The 20229-nt window shown below is 32.9% G+C and overlaps 1 protein-coding gene across 1 annotated transcript in view; it reads left to right on the top strand.

Moving 5' to 3' along the window:
• TOGARAM1 (TOG array regulator of axonemal microtubules 1) overlaps positions 1 to 20229 on the top strand; it is a 92304-nt gene that overhangs the window by 54157 nt on the left and 17918 nt on the right. The window contains 4 exon segments of the mRNA XM_074290185.1: positions 2057 to 2157; positions 13723 to 13872; positions 16956 to 17051; positions 17589 to 17764. Of these exon segments, the coding sequence (XP_074146286.1) occupies positions 2057 to 2157; positions 13723 to 13872; positions 16956 to 17051; positions 17589 to 17764 (523 nt within the window).

The raw sequence follows: 20229 nt of genomic DNA, 5'->3' as shown, positions 1-20229 counted from the left end.
ATCAAACCCAGCATTTTTCTGTTGTTTTATGATCAAACGTTATATGAACACTCTGAAATACAGAATACTGTACAGATTTGAAATCAATTATTTTATATAGTGATACTAGTCTTATTAGTCAGTAGAGGCTAGTCTTAAATTGTTTAGATAAGACTTTGAAGTACCTACTCTTGTCAGTAATATCTCAAAATTCTTTTAAATTTAAGATTGCCCCAAAAAACCAAATTGGGCTTTTTAATGCCTATAGAAACGGATCACTTATTACTCAATTAAAAAATGGTAGATGTGAATGTATAGTTTCCAAAGGAAATAATCAAAGTTATCAATATCTTTACTGAAAGAAAATGTTCTAAATCACTAATAATTAGAAAAATAAAAATTAAAACTACTCTGAAGTACCACTTTACACTAATCAGATTGGTTATAATGACAAAAAAAAATTATGTGCTGTTAGGACTTGGGGAAAACAATTGTTGAACTTGTTTAAACAATCTAGAAAAAATTTGAAACTATGAACAAAAGATATTAAACTATATTTATCCTTTAACCCAGAAATATAATTACTAGGTCGGAAGAAGATGACCCATATATACAAAAACTTTAATACAACTCTTTTAGTGATGACAAAGAATTAAAAATGGAAAGGATGTCATCATTTGGGGAATGACTGAGCAAATTACTGTGTATGAATGTCATGGAATGCCATAAGAAATTATTAAAGAGAAGTTTCAGAAAAAAAAAACCTTAGGAAGTCTTATGTAATGTTATAAAATGAATTGAGCAGAACCAGGAGAACACTCTATACAATAACATTAAAATTGTGAAGGTAATTAGCCTAGAAAAACTTAGTAATTGTGGTCAACGTGATGGTCAATCACAGTTCCAGAGAATTCATACTTAAAACTGCCATGTCCCTCTGTATAGAGAGTTTATAGACTCAGAAGCATATTTTTTTTCCTCTGTCTCTTTTTTTGACATCACTAATGCAGAAATTTTTTTGCATGACTATACATATTTATAAGGGATTTTGATTTTCCTGCCTTCTAGGGGGATAAAAAAAGGGAAAGCAAAAGAATTTTGAGCTGAAAATAAAATTGTATTTTTCAAAATTAAAAAAGGATATGGGGAATGATGTGTCACCTGAGAAGTTTTTCCTCAAATAGTAAATCGTGATAGAGTGCAATAAACTCAAATAACAGGGAAGGACAGAAAGACTTTTTTTTATCCCAAATCACATGTTCTTCAACATTTTTGAATAATTGGCTCTAAACAATTTTTAAAAAAATTTCTTGACAGTAAATATTCCAGTTCAGATTAGTTTTGCAGTTGTCAGTGTCTATTAAAATCTGTTTCATATAACCAAGAGTCAGATATTTATAGTGTTAACATATTCTGATTCAAAATCAAGTTTTTAAAGTTCCTAACTAATACTCCATTTTCTTTCTTGATCAAACAAGAAACACATGTCTTTCTGATGCCAGGGAAAAAAAAGCTAAAAAATGATCTAAATTTATCCTATCCCTCTAAGGAAGGAAGCTGTTATCATTTAAATTAGTTGCTGATTCCAGTACTTATAAATTTTTCTTCCTTCCTCCTTTCCTTCCCCAAAATAGCAATCAGTCTGATATAGATTACCCCTATACAGTCGTGTTAAATATACTTCCATATTAATTATGTTGGGAAAGAAGAATCGGGGAAAAAAATTTTTTTAAAAAGTAAAAATAGTATGATTTGATCTGCATCCAGTTTCCATAGTTCTTTCTCTAGATGTGGGTGACATTTTTCCATGACAAGACTTTTAGAATTGTCTTGGATCACTGTATTGCTGATAAGAGCAAAGTCTGTTGTAATTGGTCATCATACAGTATTTATGCATATACTTTGAATCAATTTGAATAGAATTGCTTGGCTATGGTGAACTGACAATTTTGATATAAAGATTTTTATACTTATTTGTTCATGTCTTACTCTCTAAAAGTGTCGCAAAAAAACAGTGATTTGTTAAATGTTTTCTACATATATAATAGTCTTATTTAATTACTTTGTATTATTTTAGGGCAGACATCTTTCCTACATTTGGATCCAAACCTTATTCAACAAGACTCTCCTCTGCAAAAAATAAAAATTCTCATGTAGTGGAACAGAGCTCCAATTCAGGTATTCATTGTCTATAATATAAACAAATAGAGTGCCTAATAGAAGCAAGAAGTTTCCTTATTAGAGGAAAATTTTATATAACATGTGATACAGAATATATTTCATATCTAAAATATTTTATATCTAGGATTTCTTTGAGCAGGCATTCTTCTGTATTAGAACTTTTTTGTTTAAAAGTAAACAGTCAAGGCAGCTAGTTGGTGAAATGGATAGAGCACCAATCCTGAAGTCAGGAGGATCTGAGTTCAAATGTGGCCTCAGACACTTAACATTTCCTGGCTGTGTGACCATAGACAAGTCACTTAACTCCAATTGTCTCAGCAAAAAAAAAAAAAAAAAAAAAAGTAAACAGTGTTATAAGGTATCCATTTCCAGATAGAAAATAAATGCAATCAGAGAATACATTGAAACATATTTTCTTCCTTTCTTTCTTCCTTCCTTCCTTCCTTCCTTCCTTCCTTCCTTCTTTCCTTCCTTCCTTCTTTTCTATACTTATTTGTAGTGGTCTTTGTTTTTTCCATGGATGGGATAGGGAGAATTTGGAACTGAAAGAAAATAAAATTGAATTAATTTTTTAAAAACTTAAATAATAAATCTGTAATAAGTTTAATTTATGAAAAATAAATGGAAATTTATTTTAGAAAAATGAGATAAAGGAGTGTATATAATGTATACTTTCAGCTTTGAGAAGAAATAGGGCATTACTCCATAATATATTGTTAATCCTTGTAGCAGTTATATCTGGCCAAGCATTTTTTGTTTCTACTGGCTTCCTGATATCATGGAACACTTTTTCTACCTACTATAAAAAACTGATTAGTTTCTGCTAATTTATAAGTTAAAACAGGATTGTGAAATGGCCTAGAAACTTAATAGATAAGATCATTTACTTTAGAAAAATGCATTTCAGATTCTTGCCTCATATTTTATTGAATATTTTCTCTTCTTTCCTCCTCCTCTTCTGAAACCAACTTCGTCTTCCCAACATAATTCTCTCACCATTTCCTCCTTTATTCCAGTCTCTTTTAAAGAAATGGGCCTTCTCATAAATCAGCACTTCTCCATGCAACCTTGATCTCATCCTGCTAGACTTCTCTAGCATATTGTTTCCACAATCGTCCCTACATGCCTTCGTTTCTATTGGTTCCATTCCTATTTGCTCCCAGGTCCCCTTAAAAGTCCTCACTGTATCCTATTGTACTCACTACTTATCATCTATGTCTTTTCCCTTTTGAACTAAATTCTTTTAAAAAGCTATCTTTAATTGGTGCCTTTTCTGTCTCATAACTTTATCAATCAAATGAAACTGCTGTTTCCAAAATTATTAAAAATCTCCTGACTTATATGTTTAGTGACTGCTTTTCTATCTTCAACTCCTTTGACCTCTCTGTTCCATCATTCTTGATCATCTTCAGTCAGTCAAACATTTATTAATCTCCTGCTATATTCCAGGCACTATGCAAACACTGGGGATACAAAAAGAAGCAAAACACAATCTCTTGCCTTAAAGAGTAGACAGGCTCTTGGGAGAGACAACAAACTAAAATATACAAACTAATTATGATAAAAGATAAATAGGAAATAACTGAGGGAAGACACTAGAAATAACAAAGGTTAGGGAAGACTTTTTATAAAAAATGGGATTTTGTTACATTTTAAAGGAATGTCAGCAGTTGGAAATAAGGTATATTTACAACATCTTATTACTACCAAGCAATTAAGCCTTGTTTAGGTTTTCAAATAAATTTAATGGTAAAACATTTTATAGTCCTATTTTTACATATCTTGAACCTTAATATAGTAAGTCTGAATAGAACATCAAGATTTTTAACACAATGCTTTTGCATTGGCTGGCTCTCAAGCCTAGAATGCATTCCCTCTTCAGCTTCAGTTTATCAAATCCTTCATTTGTTCTAAAACTCAGCTCAAGCACCATCTTCTATAGAAAACCTTCCCAAGCTGTTAGGGTACCCCCTCCCAAAACTTCTTGTATTCGTTTTGTATGTGTTCTATTTATGCTCATATGTTTATATGTCTTCTGCTTCATTTGAATATAAATTCTCCAAAAGCATGAACTGTTTCATTTTTATTCTTATAGCCCAACATTTAATTTAGTACCTGGCACATATTAGACTGATGGATTGATTTTTTTTTTTTTAGCATCCAACTGCTTCCAAACAGATATAAAATACAACCACTTTTAGTGAGAACTATGCAGTTTCCTATTTTGGTATTGTTAAAAATTGTGTTGAATGCAAATTAGATTTAATAAATTCATAAATTGGGTTTATTTTAAGGCTGTTATAATTTTGAGTATATCCTAGTTTACTTAATAATTATATTCTTATTTCAAAAATTCAGATTTTATAAATTGAAACTATATAATTTGAAGGCAACATGTAACAATGAGTTTTAAAAGAATTGTGCAATGGTCCAGTCCAACAAATATTTGTTGGCTTTCTTATTATGTTCAACTTACTGTAGTAGGCCCTTGGGATATAGAAACAAATTGGAAAACAGTTCTTGTCTTCAAGATGACAAAACATGTAAATATATAACAAATAATATATGTTGATTATTTGACATAGCAATAATAAGGAAGGAGATAAAGAAAGGAAATGGTGGATGAGTAGAGACTTTATTTTAAAAACAGCAAAGGACGGGAGAAAGTGCATTTCAAGAATGGACATAAAAGTTGGAATGTTTAGCTTAGGAAACAGCAGATGGTCTCAGCCTTCCTCAGCCTCATAATAACCATTCTGACTGGATCTTTATTATTATTATTATTATTATTATTATTATTATTATAGCTTTTAATTTACAAAACATATGCATGGGTAATTTTTCAGCATTGACCCTTGCAAAACCTTCTGTTCCAACTTTTCCCCTTCTTCCCCTCACCCCTTTCCCGAGATGACAGGTCTGACTGGATCTTCTTTAAATTTATTTGTATGTGTGTATGCATTTGGAGGGGTTTTTTTTGGTCTGTTTTTGGGATTTGGGTGTTTTTTTATTTTTTGGAAAGCAATTAGGGTTAAGTGATTTGTCCAAGATCATAAAGCTAGAAAGTGTTAGGTATAATGAGGTCAGATTTGAACTCAGTCTTCCTGACTCCGAGGCCAATGCTCTATCCATCCTCCATCTAGCTGTTCCTCTACAAATTTATGGTATGTAATTTCAACTGGCCCCTCATTAAGGTAATTTTTCTGCTTTTCCATAATTAACTCTCAGTATCACTTTCTATAGGAAATCTTCAAATCTTTTCTTCTTTCTCAACCCTTCTGTGGCTTCTTTCCCCCTACTCTTTTAACCTAAGAACCTTGCTTCATATTTTTCTGAAAAATCTTGAAGCCATTCACCAAGAGCTACCTCTTATTTCAACTAGTTAACTTTCTGTCCCAGTATTACCCGAAGAGATAAGATGGTACTTCTTGCCAAGACAAACCCTTTTACCTATACAAAGAATCCCATTCTATCCCATCTTCTCTTACCCCTTATCTCATTTTTACTCTCAATTATCAATAGTATTTCCCTTTCTACTGACTGTTTCCCTACTAACATGCCTACAAACATTTCAGATCCTAAAAAAACCCTCACCTGATTCATCCACTTCTGCTAGCTATTATCTTGTATCTTTTTTTCCTTTTGTGCCTAAATTCCTTGAGAAAGCTATCTACAGCAGGTGTTTCCATTTCTCTCTTCTCATTTTCTTCTCATTATTCAAATGAAATTGCTTTCTCTGGTTACGAATGAATTCTTAATTGCCAAATGCAGCAGTCTTTTCTCAATTTTTATTCTTGTTGACCTCTCTGTAACTTTTGATATCATCAATCACCCTCTTCATGATACTCTTTTTTTCCTTTAGTTTTTCAAAATGTCATTTTCTTCTACCTATTTAACTGTTCCTCAATCTTCTTTGCAGCATCTTCATCCAGTTATGCCTTCCAAACATGAGTGTCTCAGAGGGCTCTGTCCTGGGACTTCTTAAACTGAGTTTCTCATAAATTGAACTCATTATCTTTTCCAAAACAACTTCCCTCTCTCCCTTGTAAACATCCCTGTTACCATTCAGGAACTTCACCATCTTCCCAGGCACTTACATTCTCAACCCCAGTGTAATCCTTGATTCCTCACTCCTACTTCCCATCCTTCCAACTCCTTCCTCCATATCCATTCTGTTGACAAATCCTGTTAATTCTGCTTTCACAGCATGTTTCATATTTGGCTCGTTCTCACTCCCAACACTGTCACTGCTCTAGGATAGATCCTCATCATCTCACGCTGGGAGTATTGCAACAGCTTTCTGATTGATTTCCCTGCCTGAAGTCCTTTCCACTCCATTCCATCCTTTAATCTGCTGCCACAGTGATCCTAAAGTGCAGATCTGACCCCCACCTCCCCTACTTGGTAAATTCCAGTGATGCCCTGTCATCTCCAGGATCAAATATAAAAACCTTTGTTTGACATTAAAAGCCTTTCATAATCTTCCCTCCCCTCACCACTTTTGCAATTTTTTTTCACTTTATGCTCCTTCCTCCCCATCTCTACCTACATAATCCAGTAACACGGGCCTCCTGGTTTTTCTTTGCGTAGGATTCTCCATCATCTTCCAGCTCTGCACAGATGCCTGGAATGTTCTCTTCAGTTCAACTTCCTGTCTTACCTGGCTTCCTTTAGGTTCTAACTAAAATCCAATCTTTTGGAAGCCTTTCTAGATCCAGGTTAATTCTAGTGTCTTCACTCTTATTTCCAATTTATCTTGTTGATGATTTGTATATAATTGTTTGCATGTTGTCTCCACTGTTATACATATAATTCCCTTCAAAGCAAGGACTGTTTGTTTTTTTAAATTTTTCTTTGTAGGTCCACTGCTTAACACAGTGCCTGGCATATAGTAAGTGTTAATAAATATTTATTAGCTGACTATGATTACAGTAATCCAGAACCTGGGTGACTCTTGTCTATGAGTCTCCTCTTCTTTTTCTCCCAGTCATACTTGTTCCATTTTCTAGCTCAGCACATGACTCACATTATCCACTCTAAATTTACTTTCTATTAGCTCTATTGATCCCTTGCTGGTAATTTGACAATCCATTTACTTTTCCCTAATTATCCTCATATCACACCCCACAGCAAGTGTTCTGAACCTTCTGTTCCCTTCATCAGCTTTTTATTACATATACTTTTCTTCATACTTTACTAAGAAAATAGACATTATCTCTCATGAACCCCCTTTTCTTATTTATACATATAAAATTTCAATGTAATCTTCAAGAAGAGGTAGCCTTTTTCCTTTTCAGATCATCTCTCTGCTTATGTTTTTGATTCTATCATTTCATGTAACTTCCAGGAGCTTGCTTCTTCATTCATCTTTTCACTCTTAAGCTTCTGGCTTTATACCCTGTTCCCTATAAACAAAACTATCTCTCCCATTCCTAAATTTTCACTAACTTTAGTCATCCCTCCAAGCTATTGTCTTTTTTATTTCATGTTTGTTTTTTTCTCAATTGCATTAAATTTGGATTTTTTTTAAATTGTGAATTCCAGTTTGCCTCTCTCTCCTCGTCCCTCTTTGAGAAGGCAATTTTATGTAGTTTACATAATCCGTAACTATGCAAAACTTTTCCATATTTGCCATGTTGCAAAAGAAAACACAGACCCAAAAAACAAGAGTAATAAAGTTTAAAAAGTGACCTTTCATCAGCATTCAGACTTCAATCTTGTTGCTTGTAATTTTGCAGCTTTCATTTTCAATTGTTTTTTGCCGAACATCTCTAATTTGTCAGTCTTTTCTCTATGCTTCTCTATCTTGACCTCTGCAATTTTTGACACTGCTGAACATCTCCTCCTTCTGGATAATACATTCTTCCTAGTTTTTCATGACAGCTCAGCCTTTCTGCTTTTCCACCTGACTTTTCTTCCTCATAAGTACATATTTATCCCTTACCTCTCTTCTGAGATATCCAGGTCTACAGCCATAGGTGGTTGCTGCCTTCTGTTGCACTTTCCACAAGGATGTCCCATTACATTTAACATGTCTAAAAAAAATTTTCTTAAAAAGCCTGCCCTTTTTCTTAGCTTCCTCCTCCTATTGAGGATACTTCTTTCCAGTAACCCAGGCTTTAAAGCTTAGAGTCATGCTTGGTTTTCCCCTGATCAGTCACTTCATAAGTCATATCCTTGCCTAGCATTTCCTGTATCTGTCTCTGCTCATGCAGCTATTCCTCTCATTCAGTTCCTCCTCATCTTTCATCTAGATTATTGGAACAGCCTTGGTTAGCTTTGTTCAGTAAGTCTTTATCAATTGCTGCTACAAATTAAGCTTTGTTTTATGTACTATACGTACAAAGAAGAACATAAAGCAGTACCCCATTGATAAACAAATGTATATGATAAATGCAAAGGAAAAAGTATGTATGTGTGTATGTGAGTCTCTGTGTGTGTGTGTGTATATATATATATATATATATATATGCATATATATGCATATACATACATACATATATTCCTTTCTATATAATAAATACAGCAAATAAAAAATAATTTTTGAGGGAAGGAGAGCACTAATTATTAAGGACTAGTCTTATGTAGGTGGCACCTTAGTGTGAACAAAAGGTGGCAGGAGATGGCAGGACAATAGAGGTGTTATAGGCAAAGAGAGCCTACTGTGCTACCATAGTCTGAAAGCAGGGCACATAATGTATATGGAGGGCAGCCAGTAAGCCCATTTGTAGAGTGCACACTGAGAATTCTATGAGATTAGATTGATAAAGTAGACTGGAGACTAATGGCAAATGGCTTAAAATACCAGACAGAAGTAATAGGGATTCATTATAGTTATTGAGGAATGGAGTGCTTTATTGTGCATTAGCTTGGTCCCTTCATGGAAAATGAATCTGAGTAAAAAGTTGGGAAGGAGCAAGACCAATTAAACTACTGTAGTCAAGGTAGTCTACATAAAGTAATAAGTACGGCAGTGGCCATGTGTGGAGCAAAGAAAGATGAGTATGGACACAAGAGGTGGCTCTTGTACCTTCATGATAAAACTTAGCAGTTGATTGGATGAAGTGGGAGTTGAGGGTAACTGAAGATTAAAAAAAAAAAAAAAAATGGAGTCCTCATTTAAAAAAAAAAAAAAAAGTAAGCTTGTTTGGAAGAGGAGTTCAGTTTTTTTCCTAAAGTTGCCCTATATACTTTACATATATGTGTATGCTTCTTTCTATTCCCATTTAATAGGTATTATATCTTTTCCAAAATTCTATTCAGGTATTTGATTTCTTTCTTATTTTAAGTTTTTGTTAGATTTGACTAGTTTTGTCTCAACTCTGACATCCCCTTGTCTTATCATAACCTATTTGTTTTCCACTTCTTCTTTCTTCCCAAACTCAATTCTTCATCTACACCATGACCTTTAATCTTCAACTATTCAGTTCTCTCCTAGGCTGTGACTCCTGCATTAACCACTCTTCTCTTTCCTCCATCTTGACTCTTGGTAGAACCATTTCAATTCTATATTGGCCTCTTCTCTCAAGTTCTTGGCCCCTTTCCATGCTTTCATTTTCTTCTTATCTCTTTAAAGACTGGCTTCTATAATCATCTTGGATCTCTCCAAAGTTACCAATGATCTTCTAATTGCCAAATCTGTGATCTTTTTTCAATCCCCATTCTCTCTTCAGCCTTTGACACTGTTGATTACCCTCTTTTCCTTGATAATTCTTCCTAGGTTTTTATGTTTGATTTATTTAATATTTTTCCTCAAATTTTTTATATTTGTTTTTAAAATGTTTTGAGTTCTAGTTTCTTTCCCTTGTCCCCGCCCACAATTAAGAAACCACATGTGAAGTTAAGCAAAACATTTCCATAAATGTCAAGTTATGAAAGAAAACAGATCTCCCACTCTAATGAAAATACAAACCCTCAAGAAAGATTATGTTTAAAATAAAAAGAGAGAGTTAGAGAGAACACTTTAATCTGTATTCAGACATAATCAAGTTCCTTCTCTGGGTGATGGATAGGATTTTTCATCCTAAATCATTCAGAGTAGTCATGGATGATTGTACTACTGAGAATAGCAAAGTCATTTACAGCTGGTAATCCCAGACACATTGCTATTACTTTGCATATAGTACATTTCACTTTGCTTGAGTACATAGAGGATTTTCCAGGTTTTGTTTTGATTTTTTCCTTGAGAGCATCTTGCTTATCATTTCCCATAGATGAATAATATTCCAATATAAACACATTCCACAGTTTATTGAGCCATTCCCCAATTGATTCCCCCTAGGTTTTTAGAGGCAAACTCCTCAATTTCATGTCCACTTACCATGTCCCACACATCTCATTCTTCAAGTCCTTTATTCTTCCATCCCCTACTCTTTTACTTAGTGATCTCATCAACGTCCATGCTGAATGCCCTTCTCTACATTGATGACATCCTCCCCTAACCTCTGCTGCTTCCAATCTCACATCTCCAGCTGTGAATTTCCAGCTGAATATCCAGTACACATTAAACTCAGAATGTCCAAGACTGAATTTTCTGTCTTTTCCCTTAAGCCCTGTCCCATTTAGATTCGAAGTTACCATCAAGGGAAATTCATTCTCCCAGTAGTCAAGTGTTAGCTTAACTCTTTACAATCTCTCAGCCTCTCTCCTATTCTCCAACATATTGTTAGAACCTGTCAATTTCATGTTTGCAGCATTTCTCCTGTCTCCTCTTCTCTTCTCTGGCACTCCCCCCATTCTAATACAGACCCTCCTGAATTATTGCAATAGTGGGCTGGTGGGTCAGCCTGCATCAAGTCTCTCCCCCCTCTAATCATTCTCCTAGTTAGCTACCAAAGTAATTTTTCTAAAACAAGGATCCATACATATCTGGCTCCCCAATAAACCCCAGTGCCTTGAACATCAAATATAAAATCCTCTATTTGGCACCTAAGAGTTATTTATAACCAATCTCCCCTCTCCCTCCAGTCTTTTTATACCCTAATATTGAGTCCAGTGACATTGGTCTTTTTTCCAGTATATAGACAAGACACTCCATCTCTCAGCTCCTAAAATTTTCTCTGGCTGTCCCAGAGTTGCAAAATTCTCTTCCTAATTCACTTAATATCCTGTCTTCTACAAGAAGCCTTTCCTAATCTCTCAATTTTACTGAATGCCTTTCCTCCCTTAGTTATTTCCTCTTTATCCTACATATTAGTATATTTGTACATATTTGTTGTCTTATCCATTATATTGTAAGTTCCTTGGAGGTAGGTACTGTATTTTGCTTTTTTTATATCCCCAGGACTTAGACAGTACCTAGCACATAATAAGTAGGCACCTAATAAGTTCATATTGACTGATAAGTTCATATCAGAGTAAGATTCATATGATTGTTCTTTTCTACCTTCTTTTCCATTTCCACGTTTGTACTTTTTTTCACACTACTTAAATATAAAAAATAGTTCATTACCCCCTTTCCTTCCTCCCTTCTTTTATAATTTTCTTCTTTCTCTTCTCCCCTTTATTTCCTTTCTAAAACCTATCAAAATGAGGGGCATGAACTACATTCCTGAAGCCTTCTGTCTTATATTTGTCTCTGTGACTGTGAAAGAAATTAGGGATCTAGAGGTGTACTTTTTATTCTCTCTCTATTATAATGTGTTTCATCATGTGTAGTCAAATATTCTTCAAATATTTTTACCTATTTAGATTCTTCATATTTTAAAACTTCTGCTCATCTTTTATCTTTTTATAATCCTCTGTTCCATTAAGCTATTTTTCTCCCTATGGTATCACTTTCACTTTTGCAGAGTATATTATTCTTGGTCATAAGCTTATATCTATTTTTCCTTATCTTACTCAAAATCTCTTCACTTTTATAATTATAGTTTCTAAGCTGTCCATGAATCCTGTCATTCTTTGGTATTTTTTATTCCTAAATGCTTACAGTGTTTTGTTTTAACTCATAAGCAATGAATTTTGGCTATGTTATTCCTGAGAATTTTCATTTTGGAATTTCTTTCAAGAAGACATCGGTAAATTATAATTTCGCTTTGTCCTTTGTTTCTAATAAATCTGAATGGTTTTCTTTTGTGCTTTACGGGGGGGGGGGGGAATGGTATCTAGGTTTTCTGTTTTGCTTTGTTTTTTAGTCATAGTTTTCAGGAAATCCCTAAACTATTATATTTTCTCTTCATTACCTGTTTTCCATGTCACTTATATTTTGGGGTTTTTGTTTGTGTTTTCCATTAGGTGATAGGGATAAGACTTCAATGTAGGTCTTTTTTCCTGACTCTGAGCAGCTTTGTCACTATCAAGCAACATTTACTATGACTTACTCAATGTAGATCCTCTGGTTTCCAAATCCATTGTTAATTCTGCTTCATAACTCTGATATTCTTTTCATTCTTCTAGTTCTGACTGATAAAAATCATATATAATTTGTTTAAAGTGAATTTTATTAAGGTTATTTGACTTCCTATAAATTTATATCTATGAGTTTATATAAGAACTTAGATTTTACCCTAATATTAATTTAATATTTTATCCTTAACTTACTACTAATTAATATTAACTACTATTTAAGTACTGAACTTATAAAGACTCTTTAGGTGTAACATCAACTGCCATCATGCTCCAAGTGTTTTTTTTGCCTGGGGCTGTTTCTAGTTCACACATATACTGTAATGATGTAATTACAGTAAGGTATATAAAGGGCTAAGAAGGACTGGAAGATAGACATTCTATCTTTGACCATCCTCGTGGTGGCTCTCCTACCTCCTGCAGTAAGATCAAAACTAGGTCAGACTGGCAGACTGGCAGTTTCAACCAGTCTCCCTCTGAGTCTAACTTTGTCCAAAGTTTAAATAGCTTATTACAATCACATCATTATAGTATGCTGAGTATGTGTGAACCAAAGAATCATTACATCACCATACTAAGTACTAAGTATACATGTGAACCATTATCTCATCAGTTCCAATTGAGTTAACACCTTGTTTCAACTATACTTCTCCAGAGTTCTCTACATCTATGTAGTATTTTAAATTCTGCAAATATTATCATATTTGATATAACAATCCTGAGAGGTAGATAGTATTACTATCCCCATTTTACAGTTGTGGAAACTGAGGCATACAGAGGCTGAGTTGCACATTTTCACACTAATAAATATCAGAGAACAAGAAATAACAGTGGATTTGGAATGGAAATTTTGAATTATATATAATATGACTTCAGTGAGAAAAGTCTACTTAATATATTTTCTAATTTTATGACAAAATGAATTTTAGGGTTTGATGAGGGTTTTTCTTTATGTTTATACCTATCATAATTTTTATAAACTAAAAATATATAATATCTTTTAACAGCTACAATTTTTTAATTTGGTGTTTGTAAATTAAATTCACAAATTTCTTGAAATTATTTTTTACTATATGTGCCATTACATTTTCTCATATATTTATTATCAAAATTTTTTGATTAACCAAAATCTTTAAAATGATTATTGTGTCCTAGTTTGTGGGGAAGGTTTGTTTAAAATATACTGAATTACCTTTTTCTTTAAATTTACTCATGCAGGAATTACATCGAATGTGAGCATAATTGGCCAACGCATGAACTATGGATATGGTTGTGGTGATTTTGAAGATGACAAGTTGCAAGATGTTTCACCTAGTGTTTTTAAATTGCAGAATAAAGAACACCTAAAGCATTATAAACACACAAAAGGTTTGTGAACTTCCCTACAGTCTTATAAAAGTGAATTATTAGACCAAATTTACCCAACAGAATTCTTTTATTAATACCCCACAAAATACAAATACTTTTAAAGTTATTACTAAAACTGCTAAAAAGAAAAAAAATTAAGGAAATTGTGTTAGTAAAAACTTAAAACCTGAAGTATTTACTTTATTATTAATATCTTTATGTTTTAATTCTTATAGCATAATAGACAAGAGTTTCATCCCTCCATTATTCTGATCAAGCTTTCAGAAAGAGTTTTACTGCTTATATTTACCCTTAGAATTCTATGTAGGAAGTAGGTTGGGAGGGCAGTTTTCAAGGATTATTGACGCTAGCAATAATATTTATAACTTAGAATTGTCTTGTGTTCAAATTTATAATAATATTACTATGAGATAGCAAGGAACTATTGTGTAATCATATAAGCCACTATTTTATAAGCTGAAATCTTAGCAAAAAATGACAAAAAATAGGTAAAAATTTGTGCTTGGAATGTAACAGCTTTCCTTTTAATTTAATCATATGCAAAATAAAATTTAGTTCGTGGAGAATATTTATGAGACTAATTTAACCAGAAAATCTATTATGTCATTTGTTTTTATGGTAAATTAAGTAAGGAATGGGAGGAAAGAACTGAAGAAATGCTTATATTTCAATTAAGAAACTCAGTCTATGGCATAGTTTAGTAATTGTCTTATTTAGTCATAATAGCAACCATTTTCTTTAGCTTTTGTATAAAATGAATTTTTTTCTACCATATTTACTCATATATTTTCTCTGCTTGAATATTTCTTCCCCGTACTTTGAATTTGAGAAAAAATTAAAAAAAAAGAAAAACCAAAATTTTTTTCTTTCTTGTAATCTCTACCTATATTACTGTTCTTTTTCTTCATTGAAAGAACTTTTCTTTCCAATAAAAGAGTTCCTATTAAAAACAAATTTTATTTTTGATTAGACAGAAAAAGGTTGAATTTTTAAAGCATCTGGCTTGATTGAATTCACTCCTTAGTAGCTGCCTTGTGCCCTTTTTTCTTGCTCCTTTGTTTCCTTCTTGCCTCTGGTAGGCCCTGGTTTTAGGGGCAGTTGATTTACCAGTGCACTTCTTACTATGGGAGGATGCAAGAAGTTAATTTGTAGATCAAAGGTATTAAAACTCCAAACTTGAAAAGGAAAATGAAAGGAAATTATAAATGTAAATATCAACTCTTCTTCATTTGCAAAGCAGTTTCCTATCTATCGGAAAATCTCACAGCATTCTTTAGTTTAGGAGTGAAGTACTAAAGAAACCATTAGAAGCAAGGTCTGCTTTTTGCTGTCTCAAATTTCATCTACCTATACGCAGCTAGCAATGCCTAAAAAGTACCTGTATTTCACTTTTCACAGCCTGATCAGCTCACTTTTAGGTGCTCTTTCTTCTTCTCCCATTGCCCCCATAAACTCAGCATTCCATACCAAATCAAGGCTACCTAATGGTGGACAGGGTAGTTCCAGACTGCATGGTGCATATGAAAAAAATAATACATTTTCGCCATTCTGCTTTCTGATGCGGTTTCCAGGAGTGCATTGCAGCAAAAAAGCGGGGATTGCCTGTAGATTTAGATTCCAGTTAATTTTGCTACTGATTGCTGTGTAACTCTGGGTGAGTCATTGTTTTTTAGTAAAGGGGGGAGTGTGGGCCCCAGGACAAATTATATACTATATGGGCTTTTCCTTCTACTTGATTAGCCCTAACACCCCTCTCCCCCGAACTTTTTTCATGCCAGTGAAATCAAGTAAAAATATCAAGGACATCTTTAAAAAGAATCTAAAGTTACAAAATAGTGATTGCAGTATGTGTGTGTGTACATTATTAAAATATATATATGTATAAACACATACGTACATATATATGATCAACTTGTATTTTTTTTTTTTTTTGTAGGACCAGCTGGTCCTTTCTCTTCTCTTATCTCCCTAAGCCTACCTTTTGACATCTAGAAACTTTGCCCTAGTTTATTCTTTCTTTGAGATGACTGGGAACAAAATTAATGAAGGTTGCTGAGGATAGATAGATGTGGCCCCAGATGTTCTTTCACTTGAACTCCATTGATATAATGAAAATATTAGGGGAAAGGGGAGGAAATTATGAGTAAATATGGCACATTTATATGGCACTTATTTTGAACCTTTTTTATGTTCTGCTTAATGATTAATAGACAGTTTAAGTTTCTGTTTGTACAGCAAAGACTATACTGCAAAGAATACATAAATGAAAAAAAGGAGAACTAATAGCCTACTTCTATGAAAAAAATTATTTAAAAACTCAATGATTCATACCCTGGGGATGGCTGTTATTTTTTTCCTTACTGTAAGTTGTCAGTTGTTAATTATAACTAATTTTTGATTATCTGTATGTATTTCCCAGGTTTTTAATCCCATGTTGGCTTATCTCTTCCATTGTGTGATTTATTTAGACTCTTCTTTTGCTAATCAATTCATATATGTAATAAAAATATAAACTAATTTTTGTACTCACCAAAGTAAAAAAACAAATAGTAGAGTAATTCTAATTTGATAAATGTTATGTTAAATTCCAAAACCAAATATAAATAATTTTCAGATTTCATCCTAGTTCTTCCCATTAGCACAGATAATCTGGTAGTAAGCCTGATCATAATCAATCAAAATTTTTTTGAATCAGTTTATCAGTTGGGGGAATAAATTCATCAAACTGATTGGTTGACCAAGTTGACCATAAGTTTACCTATATTTAGCAATCATCACAGTCAAAAATAATCAACCCATTAGCCAGACATAAATATAGTATTTTTACTTTACTTTTCTGATCTGCTTCAAATATTTAAAAAAATTACAAAGCATTTGTTACTGAAATGTAGATGATAATCATTAATAGCATAAATTGATATAGTCCTTTAAGGTTAGCACTTTACATGTTATCCCTTTATTATATTTGAATGTATGAAAAAAAGTATATATATATATATGTGTAAAGGCTGTTACATTATAAGTGATTGAGGTGAAAAAGCAAGTAGAAAAATTTTGTTCTCTTTTTAAACCTATTTTTTTAGGATTTACAGGGTCATCAAATTTACAGCAAATTTCCAATTTTGACTTCACTTCAACAAATTCCTTATCAGAAGACTCAGTAGTAGTTGTTGGAAAAGGTATTAAGATTTCAAAGCTATGTAGTCCTTTTTATAGTATTCACATATAGGGAAACTTATCTGTTTGAAATCAAAAAGGAGAGTTTGATTTAATTCAAGTGTTTATTCAGTAAAGATTTTGAAAAAAATTGTTGAAATTTGAAAAGTTGAAATTAATTAGAAATGCACCTGTTTGTGTTATTGTTCTCTTGCCCCGATCTTGTTTGTTTGTTTGTTTGTTTTTTCTCCCCTACTTTGTTAAATCATACCTATCTTGAAACATTAACTCAACTCAGGCTAATCTAGTTCATAATCTCTTTTCTAAATTTGCAAATTTTAGCAAAGTAGTAAAAAAGCTGTATTATTCATTTAATATAATCGTCTACCATCTTCAGTATCTCCTATGCTATTGTATTATGCCACTGTTTAGCTTTTCATGTATTTATTAAACTTCCCAACTAAATTATAAACCTCTTGAAAGTAGGGATCAACTTTGTATTTCTCATTCTGCCTTGTACACAGTCATTCAATGAATATTTCCTGGTTGATTGACTTTAGGTGTTTTTGGAATCTCAAGTTCAGTTCCAGTTACAAGTAACCAATCAGTGATACCTTCTGTGGAAAATGGGGATACGCTCTCTATTAAACCAAGTATTGAACCACCATCAGGGATTTATGGAAGAGCAGTCCAGCAGAACAGTCTACCATATCTGGATGTTGAAAATGAAAAAGATGTAAGGCTATATTATCTTTTTAAAGTCTAAATTTTGAATCATTGATTTATGGACTTTAAAACTGTGAATATGCTTTGATTAAAGTAACAGTAAAGTTACTTTAGTAATGCTTACTGAGTTACTTGATACACTTGGCCGCTATATCTCCCTATATGGCACAGTCATTAAGTGCTTGCTACTGAAGGTAGTTCTAGGATTTAGTGGGCCTTCTAGTTGTGGCTGTTTATCATAAATTCCTTGAGAGATGCCAAGGTTCTGTTCTATTACTCACTTCCCATTTTCTGACATCTGAATTTCAATAGGTCAGGATAAATGTATTTCAATTGGTTTCTTATTCTTTCTAGTCTTCATTCTCTCTATTAGTTTCTTCTGTGATGTTTGCCCATGAAATATCTGTATTCTCTAATCTTAAGAAACCCTCACTAGATCTTGACATTCCATCCCCATTATGTAGCATCTTATCTCCCCTCTTTTTCTCAACCAAATTCCTTAGGAAACACACTTAATGCTTTCATTTTCTTTTCACTCACTCTTTTCTGAATAAACCTTCAGTAATCAGATTTCCAACCTTATTATTCAACTGAAACTTTCTCAACTCAAATTTCTCAAAATTAACTATGACCTACCAATTCTAATGGCCTTACTTTATTCTTAACCTTTTTGACTTCTCTGTTACATTTGACACTGTTGACACTTGGATAAACTTTCCTCCTCCTCCTTCTCCACCCCCGCCCCTCACCACCCCCTCCCCCCCCATCTGTCTACTTCTCTTCTTTCTTTTGGTATTTCATCATCCAATAGAATACTGCCTCAGTATTCTATTCTGGGACATCTTCTCTTTTCTTTGTATATTATTTCCTTTAGTAACCTCATCAGCTCTATTTGGTTTAATTATCTTTTCTTTATGGTACATACTATATCAGATATAGTATGTAGTCCTCATCCATACTGAGTTCCAATCCTGCATCACAAAGTAGCAGTTGGGTATTTCATAATGGATGTCTCATATGCTTTATAAATTCTATATGTCCAAAACAATGCATTGTTATTCACCTTAAACTCATCCCTTTTCTAAACTTTTTTTTTGTTGAGGACACCACCATCCTTTCATTCATTCAAATTCACCACCTCAGTATTGACTTCAGTTGCTCGTTCTCATTCAACAATTTCTATATCTACCAAATTTTGTCATTTCTTTCTTTACTACAGTTCTTATATACATCCCCTTTTCTCTGCTTACACAGTTTATTTCAAATCTTGATTGCCTCTTGCCTGAATGTTTGCAATGGGCCTTCTAAGTTTTTCCCCAAGTTTTTCCCTACTCCAATACATCCTCCAGACAGTCATCAAAAGTTATCATCCCTTAGTAAACTTTAGTAGTTGCCTATCATCTCTAAAATAAAAAATAAACTCATCTGCCATTAAAAGTTCTTCACAACCTGGTCCCTTTTTATCTTTTTATTCTTTTCTCATATTACTCCCTACTGGTCTATTTGAAGTTCCACATACAAAGAGTATCTGGAATCTCCTTGCCTTTTCATTGACTGTCTTCCATATCTAGAACCTCTTCCTCCTCACATACATTCTTTTTACTTAGGCTCTAGAAGCTTTTTCTTATAACCTCATCTACTAGTACCCTTTTTTCCATCTTATATTCTCTTCATGTATATTCTACATATATGTATTGATTTCCCAGTTAGAATGTTTGTCTTTGTATCCCCAGAATTTAGCACAGTCTTCCATATATTGTGGTGCCATAACTTCTAGTTCTTATTCTTCTTTAATTTGGCATTTTTTAAGTCTTTGCTTTACAAGTCAGTAGTCTTATTTTACATAGACATTTGATGCAAAAATGACTCCTACGTGCATAACCAGTGAATTTCTATCAATTCTTTAAGTATTTTATATTTGCCATGTTTGATCTCTTTAAAATCACTTCTTTAAAAAATATTCTTATTGTGTAGGAGTAAAACTTTTTATACTTTATTAGACTTTGGCCTTTCTCATTTCTTATTATAGAATTATATTTTCTTGTATCTTTATATTCTCTCATTTTATTGATATCATTAAGTATTAAAGAACTTATTAGTTTAATTTGAAGCAACTTATCCTCTACTTCACTATTCCCCATACAGTTGGTGTCTAAGCTACAATTATCTTCATGTTTATCTTTTTAACTAGTGCTTATCATCAGTACTGCAACACAAGGTTATCCCATTGATTCTGTTGGTTTGCAAGTGCAATAAAACCAACTCCAATAGAGGATCTGCCTAAGTTTAATGTTCATAGGCAGCCTGAAAATGTTCATCTTAGTACACTTGGCCTCTTTTTTTTTCTTAATTTTTTTTGTCAGTCTGTCACTATCACTGCCAAAAACCAAGAAAGCCCACAAAGGCCTGAAAGCCATTTTGTGTTTTTCATTTTATTGTTCATTATTATAATTTAGAGTCAGCTTGCTAGTAATA

Source organism: Sminthopsis crassicaudata, chromosome 2 (genome assembly GCF_048593235.1).
Source record: "Sminthopsis crassicaudata isolate SCR6 chromosome 2, ASM4859323v1, whole genome shotgun sequence".
Lineage (NCBI taxonomy): Eukaryota > Metazoa > Chordata > Mammalia > Dasyuromorphia > Dasyuridae > Sminthopsis > Sminthopsis crassicaudata.
Note: the sequence above shows the minus strand (reverse complement) of the source record. Positions and strands in the feature narration are given on the sequence as shown.